Source organism: Labrus bergylta, chromosome 15, assembly GCF_963930695.1.
Source record: "Labrus bergylta chromosome 15, fLabBer1.1, whole genome shotgun sequence".
In the NCBI taxonomy this organism is placed as follows: Eukaryota; Metazoa; Chordata; class Actinopteri; order Labriformes; family Labridae; genus Labrus; species Labrus bergylta.
Genome location: NC_089209.1, coordinates 19,508,648 through 19,530,442, shown reverse-complemented (window position 1 = coordinate 19,530,442; position 21,795 = coordinate 19,508,648). Strand labels below are relative to the sequence as shown.

Genomic DNA, 21,795 nt, shown 5'->3' with positions numbered 1-21,795 from the left:
CTGACATTACTGCAGCACAACGTCTGCTCTGTGATAAACAACTTCTCAGTCACAGACATGTTCACTGAGTGTCACTTACTTGATAAATCTATACTGAAAGTTATCTGACAGTTTGTAAGTGCTATGGGGCAAAATAAAATAAAAAACAGTGAAGGGAAACATCCCAAGGCAAAGTAGTGATGGAGTGAGAGAGTGAAGCTGGGTGGAGGGGCGAGACAGGCTGTCAGCTCTTTTAGTCCAGCTCCAGCAGTTGACTGTCAACAAGAGAAAACTCAGAAAGTCCTCAGAGCTCAATTCCACCTGAGAGGACTGGAGACTCTGGGAGAAACAAATTCAGAGCGTTGTTAAGGTGAGGCTTTTTTATAGCCCGCCATTTGTTTTAAGGAGCGTTTTCCCACCTCAGCTCTGTGAGCTTTACTGTATTCCTCTCCAGCCATGCTTCACTTTCTCCTCTGTACAGACAACTCCTCATCAACTCACAGCTATGTAATAAAATTAGTACTCTCAACATTTAACCGAAACAGACACAAAAATGGGAAAAATCTATTTTTCTGAACACAATCCATCTGTCAAGGTAATTACTCAGCTCACACTGACAGCACATCAGCAAGGCTAAGGAACAGTCCTGACAAAAAAGGATCAATGTAAGGCAGAAAATACATACATAGATACATATACAGTGGAAACACAAGTGTGTATGCACACACACACACAGCAGCCAGGAGATATGAGACAGGATGCTTATTAAGATGTCAAACTTGCGGCATGTAGGCAGGAAGGTGTTTCAGGTTCTGGGACAGCGCCTGACATTTTCTCCCCATTTTACTTGCTCTGCTCATTTCCAGCTCCCTCCTAACAGGTCGCAACATTATCACAAGGCAGCAGATGGTTTCCCTGACTCGACAAAAACGGAGCTGAAGAAGAGGAGTGGAGCCAGAGAAATGATTTCTGAGCAGAGCCTAATGAATTTGTTGTCAAGCTGGCTGGGGAAAGGGTTTTTTTTTTTTTTTGCACTGAAAGCAACGGCCATGTATATGGACCTTATAGGGGGTTTGTTTGGCACACACACACGCAGGCCACACTCACACACAAAGATGCAATATTGTTTGAGGAAACATGCAAACCTTAATCTGCAAATTTGTTCACTAAGGAGTCATTCGTCTTTGTCAGATGGACGTTATCCATTCTTCTAGTATTTCATTAACTGCAGGTATAGGAAATGCCTGATACTTGTTCCCATGCATAATCAGAATCAGAAATACTTTATTAATCCCTGAGGGAAATTTGGTCGTTGCAGTTGCTCTTACAGACAATATAGCGGTAGAAATATATTCAGTAGAAATAACTACAGTCAAAATATGAATGATATCGGAATGTAAGTCGGATATAAAGCAATAAGTACGAGAAATAGTTACAAGAATAGAAGTAAAAATTAGAAGACAGCGAAGTACCAAGCGCATCTTCCGAAGAAATTAGCTTGTGCTGTACAAAAGCGCAGAGAGTGAGGACAATACAGAATTTTATTTTTTCCCCAATGACTATTGCTAATTCTATTCCAGTTTTCCTTCCCAATGCTAGGTCTGATATCTAGACTTGAGAGATGTTATCAAAGACCTCTTTGCAATATAAAAATACATTTATAAGGACAAAAACATTGATTGCTGACATTAAGCTTTAACTTTCTCTTTGCATAGCGCTCGGCCTCTTACAGCACCACGCTAGGCCTGTATGATTTGGCCAATTTGATAATTATTTTGATCAATATCGAAAATTCTGTAATTAATCACGATTAATTTATATATATATATATTTTTTTTAAGAATATAAATATCCTGGTATTACTCACCTATTACCAGGGACCACAAATGTGCACTGATCATTTTGGCTCACACTGGCCTGCTTATAATTGAACATGACCCAGCAGCAGCCCAGCCATAAAAATGTACAGCAGTAAAATGTATCAACCACATTAATGCATCAGTATATGCAATACTGTGTACTATTATATACATATATTATAATACAGATATACATCTAATAATATGAAAACACAAAGACCATTTAGTGCAGCAGTGAAATGCAAGGCTTTTACTTTTAGAGTAAAGTATTTTCACATGTAGTATCGATAAGTAAATTATCTGAACCTGAATACACTTTGTCACAATACAGTTACAGATATGACCTATTATTCGTCTTCTAGCCTTCATCTTTAAAACATAAAGACCTATGTTCGCTGTTGGCTCATCAATGCTGCAGTTTATTACTCCGTGAGTTATGAACAACACGCCTTGTCAAACACACGGATCACCTGCTGTCTTCCTTGCAAGTGAGGATTTTTAAAGCAGTATACAGCCAAAGAGGCAGGACGAGGGAAGCTATGTGTGTGAGTGTGTGTGTGTGTGTGTGTGCTTGAGTTGAAAACAAGTGAAGGAAGGATGATTATATACTAATACAAGTTGGAGGATATACATAGAGAACATTGACCGGAAATGATATTATGTAAAAGAAAAAATTTAAGGATTTGGTTTAATACCTTACAGTTGGTCAAACATTAGACATCAAATTGAAGTATGGTTGTCCATTGATACACAAACATATACAGTAACACACAAATGCAAGCACACACCAGCTACACACAACTCCCCTCTTCTCAAAACCTCTGAGCGTTTCAGAAATGTCAGACTCAGTGTATTGAAGAGAGGGACACTAAATCAACATGCATCAGGATTAAATATAAACTCGTCCTTCTGTGTTCTGTTTAATGGAGAGACAGCAGTTTTATTTTGGCCGATGAATCAGCCATTTCCTCAGACATGGCAAACACTGACATCTGTCCACAACATCCACATCCAAATAAAACAGAACCGGTTTGTTCACTGCTTTGTCTTTGCCAGCCCTCGTCTCTGTATTGAACCAGTAACACCATATAATAAAGCCCCGTTTCCATAAAGTGGTCTGGTTTGGTTCAGTACAGTTTGGTACAGTAATCCCTGATCTTGCTTGCGTTTCCACAGCCTCCACAGTAAATAAAAATCAATGATTCCGAGGAAGGTCTGCATCTCCGAGGCAAAAAAAACAAAAAACGGCCTTGAAATGACTCTCTCCAAATCCGCAGGATATTTAAACATGCGTTTTGTGTTTGTCCTTTATTACCACTGACACACGGGAAGTGAAGATTATTCAACAGACAGCAATGTGTCTAGCTCCAACCTTTAGGGTTGGATCAGTACGATTGGCACCTGAACAGAAAGGTACCAAAAAAGTAGGACTGTACTGATCAGTCATTTTGGTACCCTTCCCAAATTTTGACAGAGGAAACGCCAATAAATGTGGACCGTACCGAATCAGATTGAACCGGACTGCTTGGTGGAAACGGGGCAGAGGAGGACACAGAGACTCTGCAGACACCTACAATCTGCATAAGCTCTTTGTAGCTTTTGTAGTTGTGTTATGGACCAGTGTTCACTTCATAAGCCTCAACAATATTTCCATCCGTTATTTTCCCCGATAAATTACTTTACTGCTCGACTTGGGGAGAAATAGCAAGAGTAAGGTGAGTATGTCTATAACCCCAAGCTGTCATAGAGGTAAACACTGTTACAGCACCCACTGATCAAATCAATAATTTAATAACAAGTCTGGGTGAAATAAGAGGTGTACTGTTGTGAGAGAAGAGCTGGTTTGTAAAAAAAAAAAAAAATAGGGGGGGTTGAGGGAAAGCTTAAGACTTAAAAGGAAGAAATTCCCTTGTACAAACACACTGAGCAGGTCAGTAACAACAGCACGGGGAAAAGCTAATCTCAAAAAATGTCATTAGCACGACACAATGAGATAGCAGTGTGCAGGGTGCAGGTCAGTGCTACACAGGTTGATTGTGTTCTACCTTTTAAGGTTCAGTGTATCCCTTTACAGCAAAGAGGAAAATAACAGACTGCAGGTGAGGAGGAGGTTTACTGCTGTGTGATCTCACTCAGCAGGTAATCAGGCCTGTTAATGTGCAGTTTGAGTCCTGATAGGTTGATGACTTCATCTATTCCAAAACTGATGGAGCAGGGTTTCTGGTGGTCTCGTGTTGGAGCTGCCATTAGAGTTAAATTGAAAAGCATCTGAGAGAGAAACTCACCTCCATTATCAGCTGCTATCTCAGCAGTCACTGCTGTGCTATAATGTGTACCAATGTAGAACCAAAATCACATTGTAATTCCATACTAAAGAAAACAAGGTGTGCAAGCAAGAAAATGGGATCCAACTTAGAAAAAAATTGCTTTTCCTCCTTTTAGCCAGATACGGACAGTTACAGAGAATAAAACTGAATTGTGGACGGCGATGGAAATAATGGCTTACCTCCGAGAAAAGTAACAAAAAGGATGGCAGCAAAGTCAAAGATTGAGTATCAGAGTTTGACAAACCCATCCATCACATCGCCTTGTTTCATTGCCTTCGATGGATCATTTATCTTTCCCTCCTCTTGCTCTGCCAAAAGCTCAAACCTAATGTGCTCTTAAACTGACCATGGAGTGCCAACGAGAGTACAAAGCGAATTTTCTCCCCCAACATTATTCACTTACTGTATAAAGGTAACTCTTCTCCATGACAACACGCTGACACCTAAATGTGAAGTGGATTTGTTCTGGACTTCGGTCATAATGGTGCTGAATGCCGGAGCCGGACCGTGCAGGCGGCTGTGTCCAATCTATTAGACTGGAAAATAGCAGAGCATCACACGGTAAACAAAGAGGCTACTGCGCCATTTTTGGCAGCCATCTTAAAGAGGAGTGGTGCTTCAAGATGCCGAACCGCGAGCTGTCATTGACAGGGAAGGTGTGTATTGAGTATGACGGCTGAATACTCAAAAGACAGGGAGGAACTGAAATAACATCTTACTTTACAATATTTTATGAGAAAGGATCAAATGTATAGCACTTAAAGATCAGAGTTGAAATAGTGACGAGGCATTTCCACTGCAAGTTGTAAAATGTAGAATTTCATGAGCCTCAAAAGGCAAATGTCGTGTGGCGTTTAAAGACCGTAGTGTGAATTTTGCTCTCAACTGACAGGTGGATGACTGTTGATTAAAGTTTGTAGCACAGTTCTTATCTAATCCCTCAGTTACCAAGGACTGCATAATATAATCCTTCACCTTGTTTCTTCTCCTTAATATCGTGATCATTTATTTAGGATTGAAATATATGTATGGTATTTCAGTTTATTTTCTTGTTATGAGTCAACTGCGGCTTTGTTTTCAACACCTGCTCTTTTCTTATGAGATAAAGCAGTGTTAAAAAACATGTCGTATCTAGAGTCGACGTAAGCATCCAGGCAATGCCACTGTGAAAAATGTCAGCCATTACTCTTTGTTCACTGTTCAGGACTGACAGTTTCATTCAAAATTGAAATTCCAAACAAAAAGAATCCTTCCAGGCATCAACAGCTAGCATTGAGCCTGGTAGCACAACAAACAACCGTAATGAAAAGCCACAATACCAGGGCCTGGTGTGTATATATACGCTATCAATGCACCACGGGAAAAGCCAATGGATCCCGGACTCTATGATATCAAGAGCCGGGCCAAACAACTGAAGGGGAACAGACTTCACTTCCACTGACATTCCAGCTAAGACGCTCCGACAGCTCGGCAGGCTCCTGGCTCGACGCGCACACGTTTGAGGAAAGAGAGGCGTGATCGCAGGGGCGAGGCCGACAAGCATCAGTGGAGATGCAGAGCTGGAGACCCAGCCTAATATCCCATGAGTGCTGGAAGGTTGCAGCCTCATCCTCCAAAACCACCATAGCCTCCCCCTTTTTTAAGTCTTCTTTTCTCTTGATAGAAAGTGTGAGTGGCTGGGAGCTACAGCACAGAAAATGCTTTATACTTGGGACTAAGCAGTGAGGAGGACTTGTACTTCAACATGTGCGCTATGCGGACCGCTATGTATCATGGCAACACCTCCCAGAGGAGCGTGTTGGCAGCCATGCTGGCCACCATTGGCTCTAGCTGGGAGAGTGAGAGACAAGAGGTCTCCATGACTCTCTCTGACATATCTGCATTCTGTATCAGAAGCAGCCGCAGGAACCCAGAGACAACTTTATGGCTTTTTTTGGAGTTAAAAAAAAAAGAAGAAATATTCCAAAATGTGTCTTTGTTTACAAGAGCAGCAATAAATGGGTGTTTGCTGGACTAACAGCTAGTTAGTGTAAAAGACTAACATGAATTTAAAGTGATATTTCAGTTAAATAGAAATAAGATCTACTTGCCAAGAATGCAGTGTGGGGAATATTACAATTAACATTGCAGACAATCTGGAAGGTACTGTATATACTGGAATGTTTTGTCAGAGAAAGAAGCAAACAACCATATGGCAGAGCTGAGTTGGGAAAAACACAGAGGATGCTTATTGCACAGACTTATAAAGAGCTTCAAGTTCACAACTGTCACACTGTTTGTAAAAATAAAAATGCTTGTGTCTGTCCTTACAGACACAAGCAAGGAGATCCAATCTGTTGAAAGAGAATGTACAGCATGTGAACGAGCTGCACTTCTGTAGAAGCTGAAATATTTTACTGTAGAATAAATAATTTTCCTCTTTTCACAGTCGAGGACAAAAAATAAAGTCGCACACCTGAGATTTTTCATTTGCTTGACCATAACTCCACACACCTACATTTCTTACAACTCCCACCCTCTTAAGCAGTTGCTGTTTCCAGTTTGTTTGGCCATAAGTTAAACAGACAACAAGTGTGAGAAGTTAAAGTGAAAATAGAGATAAAAAAAAAAAAAATCAACAATATTTGCTGCAAATGTGCAAAGCTGCATCATTAAAGCACAACAAGCAGATTCATCACTTACACTCAAATGAACTCAGCAAACAAATGGCAGCTTCATTTCAATGTCCAGAGAGCCTTTTTTTAATATCAGCTTCTAAAAATAGCAGTATTACGTGAGGTACAAAAAAAGTCTGCATTACAGCGCTGATAGCTCAAAACCTCTCATGACTCCATTAAGGTTTATAATTACCAGTGTGCCCACAGGCCTCTTACTATCTGTTACTATTGCAGCCTTTTATTCACAAGACTTCATTTTTCTTATATTAGGTTTAAAAAAAAGTGTAGATAGTCAACATTTGAGCCTCATTAGAGAGCAGAAAAGAGCCCATATACCATTTTATTTTTTCCACATAAAGGCGTGCACAAGCAGCCATATTTGTAACCTGTGACAGAGCTCCAACCTTTGAGGTTTCAGTGTTGGAGCTCCAGCTCTGCTCCCCCAGGGTTTGATAGGAGACTGAAAGACTGGTTTATCCCACAAGATGAAGCAGTCAGTGCGGCTCGGAGCTCCTGTGAGCACATGGGGGGAGTCCACACAGCGCTCTGCTTGGGGTAAGATATACACTGGAGAGACATGCTGGGATCATTAGACACAGAAGAGTCTTAAAGGGAGTGAGAATCAGCCATGAACTACACTGCAGCAGGTGGATAAACAGACCTGCACATCAATTGTGTGATTTTTTGTGTGTGTCTGTTTAAAGCTGCCTTTTAAACTGTCCATGAATGAGCTCCTCTTGATTTTGGTCTACAGTTGTGGGTTTTTCAAATGCTAATGATTTCTATACAGATGGCAAGAGAGATTTCATGGTCCAAATCCTGTGTCCAAAGTTACTTTTGAAAAGGAAATTCAAGGTTTTTTTTCAAGAATTATTGAAGTCTCCATGCTTAATTTATTAAAAACCTTTTCTTTTTAACAAAAAAAAAAAAAAAAACTGGTGTGCAAAAATATCAGTGAGACTTTGTTTGTGTCTTTTTCAAAATGCCATGGATTCTGGTTAATTACAACTATTGTAGGAGTAAAATTCTTTAATCTAAAGCCGTTATAAAACACAAAATGTCAATGTTTTTAAGTGTCCTTTACAGTAGCTGTTTTGTGTAATCATACGAGTCTGCACATCAAAGTTGACACACTTTTTCTATTTTCTTAGTTTTCTGTATTGAAGATGAAATCTCAGCAGACATGCGGCAAAGAATTTATAATATAAAACCCACAGAAAGTGTGTCCAGACTAAATTATTCTTTGCTAGTAAGTATGGGTTAATCATTATAATTGTTTTTTCTATAAACTAGTGAGAATAACAATTCAGTATGGATTAATCAGTAAGTGTCAGAAAAATTGGCAGACCAAAAATATCCCACTTGGCATGTTATAGAAAATACATATCACAAATACAAAATATAGAACAATGAGGACTTGATACACATAAATTCTTGGAATGCTGTTTAAGATCCAATTAGTCCCTTTGGCATTTCTAGAATGATTGAATTTTGTTATTCCATTTACCTGTTAGTTGTATGATAATTTGAGAGATGAAAGTGTTTTGGGTTCATGCAGACAGAGAGGAAACATAAATATTCATGAGATGATTATCACTTACATGAATGAGTCATGTTGCTAAAAACTGCAGCCAAATATAAAACCAGAATACCAATGAGCAAAGAAGTGGAGCATAATACCTGAGGTGTTTTCTTTCTGTCGTCTTACTTATTGCAAGGAGACACATCACACACCCACTGGTCATTAAAATACCTTTTAAATCCATCATTTATTTCATGAATGTCCTTTGAATTAAAAAAAAAAAAAAACACTCTTTGTAGCCACATGTGCTGTTATATTCTGAAAATAAATGTGCAATTTTACAAATAGGTCTTGGAAATCCATCTATTATTTATACCGCTTGTCCCAGGCAGGGTCGTTGGGAGGATGGAGCCGTCCCTTGTTATTGGGCGAGACGCACGGTACACCCTGGACTGTTCGCCAGTCAATCACAGGGCTGACACATCAAAACAAAGGATGCTGGAATATTCAAACTCCACAAAGAAAGGGGAGATTCTTGGTGTGAAGCAAACGCGCTAACCACTGCACCACCATCTTCTACGATTTTTGAAAGATAAAGGAAAATCATTGTAAATTGTCACAAATTACAAAAATGAGTTATTTTGCGGCAGGCAAGTGCATTTTTGAGAAAGGTTTCTGTGTGGATTGAGCATTAGGTCCCTCTTTTGATCTAGCAGTTTGCACAGTAACGTTACAATATCTAGATGAGGAAACTATTCCACGCTTGAAAGACACTTCAGTTGTCCACGGATACTATTTCCCTTATATAAACCTGCACATTGGTTCCATGTGCACTTAAATGACAGCAGCTTGTGATCTGAAATAGTCTGCTGGGTTCATCTTTTATGTCCCTTGCAGGTCGCTTGCTTATATCTCTGGATATAGAGATTAAACAACTCAATTTTTCCCAAATATTTTCAGTGAAATTTGAAGACATTTATTTAAGCATTAGGCTTTTAATGAAATTATCAGCTTTGTCCACTACTTCGGCGATGTTAATGTACCACTACCCCCCCCCCCCCCCCCCTTCTGCCTGACAGGGAGAGTCTTTGCTGTGAGGTGCATTTGTGAATAAGCAACTCAGGAAGACGTCAGGGGCGGTCTGCCTGGAATTTTCCAGACATTTTCAGGGTTATGTACAATATGTGAAAACAGCTTTTAACACTTTCTAACCCTGCAGCTGCCAGTTTTAGGTCGTTTTTTCTCTGCCAGGTTTTCTCCATTTATTGCTTGTTAGCCACAGCTGGGTGAAGCTCCACTGAAAACGTGGTGTACAATTAAAAAAAAAGCCCTTAAATCAGGTCGCTGGCCTTCCAGCTTTGTTATCTGTGATGATCTGAACAGTGTGTTCCAGTGCTGCTGAAAAAAAGACACATTTTCCCTCTGGCACATCACTTAACATGTCTCATTTAGCAGGAAAATAAGCAGGTCACACACCAAGAGAGTTACGGTCACATCTTTTCCTCGCTCGATACAAAACTACATGATTTGAATGAGAACAACTTTTACATGTCTTCTTCTTCAAGTTTCACTTCAATTGAAACGGTACATTGAATAAGAGGGGGCCTTCAAGCTAAAGAAAAAAATAACTCTTTACTTTTTATGTGAAGGCCCTCCCGCCAGCAGGGCCTGTTATTGTATGTTTACCCTTCTGTCTGTGTGTGTTTGTGTCCTGGCATATCATGGTGGGCGGTGTTCCGCCACACCTTGGCAGACCTGGCCAGTCTCCATGGTGTAGGCTATTTAAGATCAGGCAGTCATCATCATCATCACCATGTTTTGTTGTAGTTTGCTCATGTTAGTTTAGTTTTAGACCATACAACATGCAGCACACACCAAACACTCACAACAGCGGACACAACGATTCACTGACAAACACACCTGACCCTCTTTGTAAATGGTTATTATCTTTGGTACTTTGTAATTAACTTTATATCGTGTAGTTAAAACCGTACGTTTCCCTTTAGTTTTTCAGGCCTTAAGAGCCGAGTCATGATCTTGGAGAGGCATTATGCTTTTCAAACGGTGAACACTGGACACAGGGAATAGAGACCACTTTCCGCCACTCGTAGAAAAAGTCTCGTCGTTAAACTCGTCTCTAATGAACTGCTGAGATGAAATGAAACATGAACATAGAGTGGAGTGCAGAGAAACTTGTTAGTTTGATGATGTGTGCAGCTCTTAATGAGAAAAACTGAGCTCACAGTAATTTGTTAGCCTGAGTTAATGTCAAACCATAAATACTGCCTGATTGAGTCACCCCCAAAGTCCCTGTTAGAATTAGCATTCTAAATATATCTATTATTTATGAGTGTATTATTTAAATGTCGAGCAGTGGGTCCCCTGAGCACAGTGCGAAGGGGAAGTCCACAGCAAGTGAACAACAGTACAAGGGATTGCCATTAAAAAAAATGGACAGAAGGAAATGGTGGGAAAAAAGAGCATTGTCTATAAAATGCGTCTGACAAAGAAAGGGGTCTGTCCAACCAGCAGACCATCAGGATCCCCAGAGCCACACAGATCAAAATAATTCAACATGCTCTATACTTAAATGTGTGTGCTCTTCATTGGTGACATTATAGGAAACACAATGTGGCTGAAATACCTCCTAGATATCAGTTCAACGAAGGAGATCAACACGAAGACAGTTGGCTAAATGTTTTGTTAAAAAAAAAAAAAAAAACATCACAGAGTGAAGCATAAAGCTTTCAAGTTCTGTTTGTGATAAAAGCAGGTGACGCGCTTTAGTCCACCTTCTTCAAATAAGAATGAAGCAGTTAACATCTGACTTTTACCAGGAGTCAGGATTCAGCCTCAGGCAGCTTCTGAGCGCAATCCTCCACAACTCCTCTTTTTATAGGCAGAATTCATGAAGTCAAAGATGACTGAAATGTTTTTTACGTGTGGTCTGGTTGGTCTCTCTGTTTGTTTTGTTTCCTGTTACTGATGCTGAGAACCCCCACAGACCTGAAGACCACGTGTGAGCCCAATCTGAGAGAAGAGTCAGACACTCTGCACAGAGACGTAGGCTACTGTTTACCTGTGCTTCCAAAACGCTCCTGCTCACTGATATCGGATATAGTCACCATGACAATCATGACTGACTGTTTAAAAGCCTGCGTTCACCATCACCTTTCATGTAGAGTTACCTGAGGGTGGCAGCACTCTGAATATCAACCCCCGGACCTTTGAAAATGTCACCGCTCTTTATTCTGCTGATGTGTGTGAGTGTGTGTGTGTGTGTGTGTGTGTATGGGGGGGCGGGGGTAGAGACGATAGAGGCAGATTAGCTTTACTCCCATCAAGAGAAGTCCAGATGACGATCAGCACGGTACTCATTTAACACTTGAAGAGAAATATTGTGATTAAATTTGTCTATTTGTAAGGGTTAACAGCAGATCTGCTAATTAGATGCGTTCCTTTACATGGATGGATAAATGGCACTATCGATATGGAAATCTTTGTCCTCGTTTACTGTATTCCTTTCTACTGCTCTTAACAAGCTTTTAAACACAAACATTATTGCTGCATGACATCTGAACCTTCAACAACTGCACTTCTCTAAGAATAAAGATGCTACATTAGAACTCTAGATCACAGAGGCATCGATCTAAACTGGAAATGAAATTGCTGATAAAAAAAAAGTTGGAGACCTCCTTTTTCAAACGTTTGTCATCGTTTACAGTATAGCTACTTGACACAAGGGAATAGTATTAGGATGGAGAAATGACGTCTTGGACAAGATTGTCCTCATTTATATATTTGCTTCTGTTTATAGTGATTAATAAAATGAAACATTGTCTTCAAACATCAGGTGATCAGATCCAGATAGGAAATGATGAGTTTAACAGATTATATATCTAAAATAATCTTCTTTTTTTTTCAAAACTTTATGTTCAAAATCATTTCGCTTTGGAACCTGTTCATCACCGTGAAGCAGTGACTCAATCTCAGACAGAGAAAAGTCCCAGGATGATAGTTAGGAATATGAGTGTGAAGTATCACTTTCCTCTTTGACACAAACCTCTCACTGCTGATGAGGAGGTGGAGGTGTGAGATTCAGCGGCGGTGGCAGCGATGAAAAACGACATCTAAGATGACAGCCACTTCAAATCACCTCAGGATCAACAATGACCCCTTCACAGTAAGCTAATGGGGGAAATCTGCCAACCGTCCACACGCTGCGGAGCGAAATGTGCTTAACCACAGCCGTGTGTGTTTTGGTTTGTTGCCTGGCGATGTTCTCGCCCGTGTTTTGATGAGATTTGCTGAGCGCATTTTCCAGTCTTGAAGAGATGAGGCCGAGGAGTCGAGCTTTATCTGTGATCCGTCGGCGTCCTGTGACAGCTGTCTGCAGCATCGGAACATGCAGTCTTCCTGCTATCCCATAATACATCTCTGCCGCTCAGTGCAGACAGATCAGCAATCCAATTTCACACGGGATCGCACACTGCTGACTTAAGGGGTGACGAGAAAAGCTGGCCCGAAGAATTAGATTAAAACAGTAATGTTAAGGGGTACCGGTTGGCCTAGTGGTCAGTTTGCATGGACCATGTGCAGAGGCTGTTGACCTCGGTGTGTACGGCCCAGGTTCAATTCCTACCTACGGCTCCTTCTTTTATGTTGTTCTCCCTCTGTCTCTATGTGCTTTTTTTGAGCTCTAGCAAATGTCCTGGAAAAGGCATAAAAAGTCCCAAAATTAAACTAAAAAAAAAAAAAAAAAACAGTTATGGTGTAACGGAGGGAGATTAAAAACTTGTGGTTGTAAAGCTGCAAAAAGGTGTTGACCATCATTACTTTCATCATTGGAGCAGCTACAGAGAGAAACACTAGCTCCTAATTTGCCCCAAAGATGAATCTCCACTCTGTAAAAGATTCTGCAGTGTCTGTAAGGACATCAAACATGCCAGTTAGTGCTCTGTGACAAGCCAGACAGTAATCTCTGTGGACTGCTGGGAGTGCAGGTGTACAGTCCTTTTAATATCAAACACTAATGCATAGTCATGTGACATAAATAGACTATTGACTGCTCTTTGGATTGAGCCATTAGAACAGAGACTGCCGGTGTGTTCAAAAGCCTGCTTTACATTTGTCAAACATGCAAACAGTATTTTACAATGCCTGCACGATTTGCATGACTACAAAAGCCCAGAACCAAAAAGATTTCCTTTTACAAGATTTCAGTGGTTTTACAGAACCATTTCCTGTCTTTTTTGTCTTTTCTATTTCCTTCAAGAGGTTTAAAGTCCTACTCAGATGAAGTGGATACATCAAAGCAGAGACAGAGAGGATAAAGACGTTGCCAGGTTTTCAGAAATTGTGACAGGAAAAACAGACGGGTTTGATGAGCGCTCCATTGTTTGTTACAAAAGGTCAACTTGGATCCCACCCCCTACAGAGAAGACAGAAAGAGAGACACAGGAGGAGCCAGGCGAGGATAAAGATGTGATGAAACATGAGGAACATCCTGTCACGGAGAGATTGACAACACAGACAAAGATAACACTGACCTGAAGGTGTTTTTTGACCTGTTGTGTTATCCTTCCGCATCTGTCAACCGTTTCAAATTCATGGGGAGTTTTTTAATCTTAAAACCAAAATCATGGCTCAATGTTTTTTGGATGAAAATAAAAATGACATTCTTTCTGTGTCTAAGAGTGAAAGATTTCTGATAAATCTCATCAAAGTCATCACTCTGTCTGTCTGTCTAAATTTTGAAGCTCCGTCTTGAATAACAATCACTGCAGCATAGGTCGGTCTGATTCCAGGATGGAAAGCTTTAATTCTCCCCACATGGTGCAGAGACATCTGGACCTCGGTACAATCGCTCCTGGTAAACATACAATCACAGCTTCTTGTTAACACTCTAAGGTTTCCATGTATCATCTTCAGAAAGAAAACAAAGCTTAATCCTCGCTTTGCTCCCTCGAGGTCCGCTGTTTGTGAATGACTCTGTTGTGGACGCCTGGCGGCAGATTTGTTTGTCCACAAACAGTTTGATGATGTTTGTGTTTTGGGAAATTAGATTATAAAGAATTCATGCATGACTGATGGCAAGTTAAACAGAGTAGAAGGAAAATTAGATTGGTGAGTTTGATTGAAATCAGGTGTATGCATCTAACTACACAAGCTATGGGCGCAGACACACTGCCTGCGTTTTGTGTAACGGCCGTGTCACGTCTCTGTTTTGATTTCGTCATATATGTTAACGTGTCAGAGCTTACTGTCGGCGTGCACAGAGAATAGAAAACTCTATTTCTCTAGGCCATCATAGTAAATGACAGGCATGAAGACGAAAGTACAGTTACACTAACAGTGTGATTTCAAAGTAAAAGCCCAGTCTGGCATTTCTGTGGAGAAATTTCCCTTGTTTGGACAGAACGCTTTTTTTCTGAAGTTGTTACAGGACAGTTGTTTGTTAAATAAAGTTTCTTAGGCAGCTTGCTGGGTTCCTCAAAAAAACTTTATTAACCAAAGTTAAAAACATGAAGTAAATAATAATAACATAAGAAAAGGTTAAGGACGATATTTCTTCTGGTATTCTCTCTCTCTCTCTTTGCCTGGCCCCCTCTTCTCCTAAAGGCATTTGGATAAAAAATAAAAGCTACGTTGGGGAAATTAAGTATTTCTCATCAATTCCTTTGGTCTACTTCTTGGGAAAAAAAAGTCCTCGCAGATCAAGTGACATTTTCCCTCTGAATGTTAATGACACACAGTGAGTCTGTCGTAGGGCGGCGACACATCCACTAGTGTCTAATAAATCAAATCAAATCCAGGAGTGGGAAGTTTGTTTACCTCTCTGCTCCTCGGAGGACGATAGGCAGCTTCTGCTGTTTACTATTTAGGGAGACGTTTGAGTGTGTAATTCCAATTTATGTTAAAATGTCAGGAATAAAAACAAACAACACAATATCCTTTGACAGTTATATATATCAGCTATACAATTTATTTAGTATGAACAGCATGAATAATGGAAAAGAACTGGATGAATCATCTATATCTTTCTGTAAAAAGTAATACAAATCAGACTGGTGACATTTCAAGCTGCGAGGAGATTTGTTTCCTCTCACTTCCGTTGAGTTTTCTTGGTTTTCTTGATAATGTTTTCATTAACACCCTGCTGAGACTGTCTGCCTGGAAAATTGTAATATTTTGTTGATGATGAAGGCTAAAATGTTTGATCGAACAATGTGAGTTTCCTTCCCAAGCTGAAGCCAAATTGTAAGCTCTCACCTGCCACCCTGCAACCCCCCTCCCCCCTCCCTGACTTCCTCATCTCTGTTCCGTCTCCTTCATCCAGCTCCCCCAGCGTGAGCCTTTTTAAACTTTAATCATCTCATTTTCAATGCATTTCACAGCAACTTGTCACAATGTTATCCTGATTTTCAAAAGAAGAACCCTCCCCCCCCCCTCCCCATTTAGCCTCAATCGACTCAGTGGTTTCAGATTCCACCAGTCTGTTCATTACCGAGCTCCCTGACATCAGAGTGATGCTGACAAAGAGAGGTTTTACTGATGAAAATTTAAAGGCTCTGCAGAAAAATACAAAATAAACTCCTGCTGGAGGTGATGCACAGTCATATCACACTATTGATCCACACACTCGTACGAGTTTTTCCCTCAAAAACATTGGATATTTTAAAACCTGACTAAAACACAACTCATTAGAACGTGTCTTGTCTATGACGGAATTTGGCTGCAATCAAAGGAGAGCAGAAAGCGAGGAAAAGAAGATATCTCTCACAGGAGTCCTGCTTCTTGTGTGTTTCTTTCCTTATGAGTGAGTCAGAGCGAGGCCATGACACCTGCTGTGCTCTGGATACCGTGTTGTGTTGGTCACAGTGTGCACTTTGCAATCCACCGGCCAGCTAAACCGGATGAAACCAAAGTCCTAAAAGTCACAATAGCTGATGTTTTTTTCAAGACGAGCTGCATTGATTGGTGCTCTTAATTCCTGTAAAATGTGGGGTTTTTTTATGAGGCTGTCGAGGTAAAAAAAACAAAAAAACTTTTGCCGAATTTGTTGAAATGAATTTCAAACTAATATTAAGAATCAAAAGACAAATACGATATGTATAGTAAAACATAAAAATATGACGTATTCAAAATACAAGATGTATCCAGTGTGATTTTCTAAAAAGCTTTGGCTATGTGCTCCTTTGTTTATCCGGGGAGCAGTGATCAAAGTAAACTAAGCTGTTTGTAGATCGTTCTCCCTGTTCCTGCGTGGGTTCTCCGGGTACGCCGGCTTCCTCCCACAGTCCAAAGACATGCTCTTCAGGCTAATTATTGACCCCTAATTGCCCGTAGGTGTGAATGTGTGTGTGTCAGTTTACTGTCTCTGTATATCAGCCCTGATTGGCTGGAGAACAGTCCAGGGTATCCCAAGCCTCTCGCCCAATGACAGCTGGGATCAGCTCCACCCCCTGCGACCCCGAATGGGAAAAATGGTAATGGTTGAATAAAGCTTCAGACCAACTGATCATAAAACAAGTATATACAGAGGTTTCTATTAAACATAATTGAATAAAATGATAATAGTTCCATTTTAATCCCAGATAATATGTTCAGTGAGTAATGAAATACTGAAGAAGCCAATGAAGAAAACTGAAGCAGAATAGATCTGAAAATAAGACAGTTAACAATCTAATCTTACTGCTTTGAACCACTTGGAATCACACAACAATTATAGTAGATTATTTTGAAATACAATGTCACTTCAGGACATTTGTCTATGAAGAAATGATTCTGTATAGCATTTAATCCTCTGTTTTACCATGACTGTCACCCTGTGACATCTAATAATTCCCACTAACCCCGGAGGAGAATGTCAAAATAAGTTGTTACTTAGAGTTGTGTTGTAATTTATCTCCCTGGTGATTCAGCTTTTATTTCACTGATGGATGATATACAATTGAGTCATAATTTATGTAAAAACTAGGCACAGTTTGTTGGAGCAACAGGCTGCAGATACAGAGTTTGGGACTTTTCAGAGACCGGCCCTGCAGACGAGCTTTTTGATAAAACACTGCGTGCGATGTTGCAGCCTCACAGCTGAGCAGGTGCTCGGGGCCCTTGTTAGAATGCCTTTGCAGGCCACAATAGAAATGAATAAGAGCAGAACCAAGGTTTAATAGTAACAATAACAGGGCTTTGATTTACCCGTACACATTCCCTCATAAAGTTTATATCTAAACACTTTTGCCCTCACGTGCAGGGTAACACATTGAATTGCTTTGTCAGCCATTGAATGATGACAATGGCCTCAGGGGGAGTTGGACAGACTTTGTTTGGGTGTGTAGTTATTCAGGCACACAAAAGCATGGGCCGAAGCAGTGTCAGAGGAGATTTACTGTGTCTGTGGTCGGTGCATTCAGCAGGGTATCTAATCATGTGCACTTACAGGCTAAATAAGCAGAGCATTATTTACCTCTGCTCTTAGAGGGCAGGCTCCACTAGGAGTGAGAGAAAGAGAGAGAGAGAGAGAGAAAGGTGGGGGAGAAAAAAATGCCCGCAAGGATCTGCTGAATTTCAAATTGAAGCAAAAGATCCGACAGTGAGGGTGAGTGTTAGAGAAAGATGAATGGTATCCATGGAAATAAAGCCAGAGGAGAGGCTGAGGTGTCTGACTGTTTTCCAGTTAAGACCCTTTCCTTCACACACTGCTGACAGCCAGCTGACACACATTGTACGACTATTGGCCAGACTGGTCAAGCATTTAATTATACAGTTTCTATAAGTGGAAACTAAATCACAGATATGCTTAATAGCTGATTTTGCAATATTTATGCACAAATGCAGCACCTGAGACTCTGGAAATCAGTCTTGAAATAGAAAAATATAATTTGGATTGAATGTAGTTTTTTCTAATACTTTTTAAAAGCGTACTTTTAAAATGACCCTTTTTTTAGGGTCAATTTTGGATGTGTTCATCTGTGACTTTAAATATTTGTTTGTGTCATTGAGGCTAATTTATTATCACTATAGGATCAAATATCATCTTAGCTCTGTGACTGATAATTATGGATATTGATATGAAGATAAACATGTCATTAATTTATCTATATAAACATAAAAAAAACTCTAACCATCACTTCTGACAGCAGCATCTATCTGGGTCACAGTCAGAGGTCATTAACAGGTGAGAGTTGGATTCTGCACAAACATTTGAGCAAGTGAGAGAGAAGGAAGCTTAAAGCCTGAACAGCATGGAGAACGTTGGAGATTATGTCCAGTTGGAGAGTTTTACGGATTTAAAAGTTTAAACAGGGAGAGACAAAGACGTCAAAGAAACTTGAGAGAACAGGAGGAGACACTGAGATGTTTCCATGACGACTCAGGGAAAAGCAGGTGTTGTTGAATCTGATTAAAAAAGTTTTTTTTTTTTTTTTTTTACCTTAGACGAAGCCGAAGCCACCAATCCTGCTGGGGTTATGCCTCGCTTGACTCCTATGTCACTGCTCGATGTCGTCACGGCGACTGTAACAGGGGTGGGGAGGAGGGAGGGGATGACCGGGAGGGGGAGAAGCCCTGGTCGGTTGTTGCCGTTGATGACGGCGGGGGCGCAGCTGTGATTGGCTCCTCCATTGTGGAGGCCAGAAGGACGGATGTCTCTCCGCTCCCAGGGTCCTCGGTAGTCCCTCTCAAAGCGGTTGTGGTGGCGTGACATCACTTCCTCTTCCTCTCAGAGGGAACAATGAGGGCAGGCCTACATGAGATGGAAAGAAAGAGTACAGGTCAGGTGTTATCGAGAACATGTTGACACTAAGGGGTAAATGCTCACAGCATCTGCTCCCAATGCACCTGACAATGAACACACTGGGGTTCATTTGTTGCAAGTACTGCTTAGCAGGTCTTTGAAAACTCCATCAGTGCTAAAAATCACAAGAGGTCAGTTTGCCACATAAAGCATCTTTGCTAAACGACAAGAAGTAAAAACATAGCAGCTGAGTGGAACAGCAGTATCATGACCCTGCGGTCATAACTCATTCATCTGACCAGATATTAACTCCTGCAATTACAGCTCATCTCATACATTGAACGGCCGCTTAATTCAATCAGATCAGCTTAGAAGTGCAGGTGAGGTTTCTTCTCTTTTTACAGCAGAGGATGCTGTGATGTGCAAAGAGGCGACAGTGAGCTGGAATTACATCAGTATGTGCTACGATGCTATTGTGTAGCATGAGCAGTATCACTCTGTATTATATCATAAATCAAAGCGGTGCAGGTTCTGAGCAGTGAAATCTATCACTGAGGGGATTGTAGCACATTGTACCTCTCATCACCAGAGGCGACCAGAGTTCTTGAAATATATCAAAGAAATAAATAACCTCAAAACAGGTTAAGCCCCCCATTCAAAATCCCCAGGTCTGTGAGGAAAGATTGACGGCAAACAGTGATCTTTATTCTGCACGCTGGGGTCTGTCACGCTGCTTCTTACCTCACTTAAAAGGCAGATGCCTTAAAAAAAAAAAGAAAAAAAAAAAAAGCGACAACTCTGTGTGTAGCTCTGCATGAGTTTTTCCTAAAGCAGCTTATACTGTAAGTGAATGGCTTTTAATGCAGGTTATATTTTGGCAGTATTAAATACAACCACATGCAAACGTCCAGCTAAGAAGGTAAGAGTCTTTGAGCAGTGTTGTTGGAAATATATATATATATATATTTTTTTTTACAAAGGTTTGATGTGAGCGACACACAATGCAGCCTGTGGTGGGAGCACTGGCCCTTCTGTTCACTGACTAAACCCTCTTTCTGTGTCTGCTTTGTCTTTTTGTCTTAATGCACTGTATTCTCTCTCATACAAGCTCTGGTCTGTACATAAAGCAAAATGATATGTAGCCATGGATTGAGAAACTAAAAGCTGCAGGCCAACTCTCTCACACTCCGCCGCTCACTCTACAATAACCCCATTTTAATAACCTAACATATTACAAAAGAAGACGTGTCTGCTATCTTTGTAAAATGTTGAAGGGGGAGAGAGTAGCAGGGTGCTCGTCCAGCCGAACAATGTCAGAGTTGGTGCAAGGTAATATTTTTTCTTATCATCCAAGCGCCACACAATAACAAAGCAGGTGAACAATGCCTTCACAGAAAAGGACAGGGAGGTTAGAAAAAAATAAATAAGGAAAATTATCTCTACAAGAGTCAGAATTGAGGGCAGAGGGCTTTTTTCAGTCCAATTCTGAACCATTCTTTATCAGTGTTTTTCAGATGTGAAATACAGTACATGCTACTGTGCAGTCACTGTGCTACAAAGTTGAGGCGGATTTGTTATTTACTGACTACTTCTTACCTTTTCCTGTAAACCTCCAGGAACAAAGGCATGCTGGATTAAAAAAAAAAAAAAAAAAATCCATTACATTATGCTGGAATAGCACTGGACAGAGTTTGTGAGAGCCCACACAAGAGAGAGCTTTGTGAAATTATCTTCAGTAAGGCAGGAACTGCAGCAAGGACAGAAAGAGTGAAAAGTACGTTCTTCATACTTCAAGAGTTGCAGAGGGAGAGCACACTGTACTTGCACTGAGTGAATGCAGTTTTTAAATGTGCATGAGTAAAAAAGATTAAAGTTCCTTGTGTTGCATTCAAGATGTAGAGAAGTTGGCACATTTTTGAACATAAATGATTTAGACCACGGTTGCATCATGGGTCTTGTAGTTATGTTATATAATAAAGTATAGGAATATAGACAGGACTGTAGTCAAATAAAACCAAGAGACTACCGAGACTACTGTTCACCTCAACCACCTGATACATGCAGGGAACTAATTTCATCCGTTCAACAACAGAGTAGGCTACCGTTAAATTAGCCTTCCTTATGTTTAAGTTGAAGATTTCACCACTCGGTGTCACTGTTGTTATTCACACCAGCTGTAGATTAAGGGTGTAGCCTGTTGTTATCACCTTATCACGGTGCGTTGTCATATCTGAAATACATTTTTCTGTCGCTGTTTGTATATTAACGACAGATAACTGAAGTTATTTGCAGCCGTTAGTCTGTTCAGAGACTATTAGGCACGAGAGGAAATACTTGAAAGAACAATACTTAAAAAAAAAAAAAGGCTTTTCCACAGGAAGTGAAAACGTCATTACTGCGAAAATATTGTGATTATTTTGGACGTTATTCTCTGCTATTTAAGATGAACCTTACGTCTCCCTGGTGCAACCAAGCAATGAAGATTAAGTTAGAACGCATCTAGTTTCAACGAAGGGTTTAGTGTGGACTTAACACCATAACTTAAAACAAAACTTACACTTAGCTGGTGCAACAAGGCGCTGGTATCATCTTGTGTTGCACAATTAAACCAACATGCCAGATATTATAAACATCCTACTTCTACCTCTCAATACGTTTACAGTCATTTAAGTGAATTCCTGTCATCCTGTATCAGTGTTCAGTGTGTAACAGC

The 21,795-nt window shown here is 40.4% G+C and overlaps 1 protein-coding gene across 3 annotated transcripts in view; it reads right to left on the bottom strand.

Moving 5' to 3' along the window:
- LOC109989760 (kelch-like protein 29) overlaps positions 1-21,795 on the bottom strand; it is a 138,806-nt gene that overhangs the window by 73,616 nt on the left and 43,395 nt on the right. For 2 of the 3 annotated variants that reach the window (XM_065963403.1, XM_020641626.3), the window contains exon 3: positions 18,780-19,091. In XM_065963403.1, the coding sequence (XP_065819475.1) occupies positions 18,780-19,052 (273 nt within the window). In that variant the 5' untranslated portion in view covers positions 19,053-19,091. Of the gene's footprint in view, positions 1-4,568; positions 4,608-18,779; positions 19,092-21,795 lie in introns of those variants that run through there. The other variant, XM_065963404.1, reaches the window with a different exon arrangement.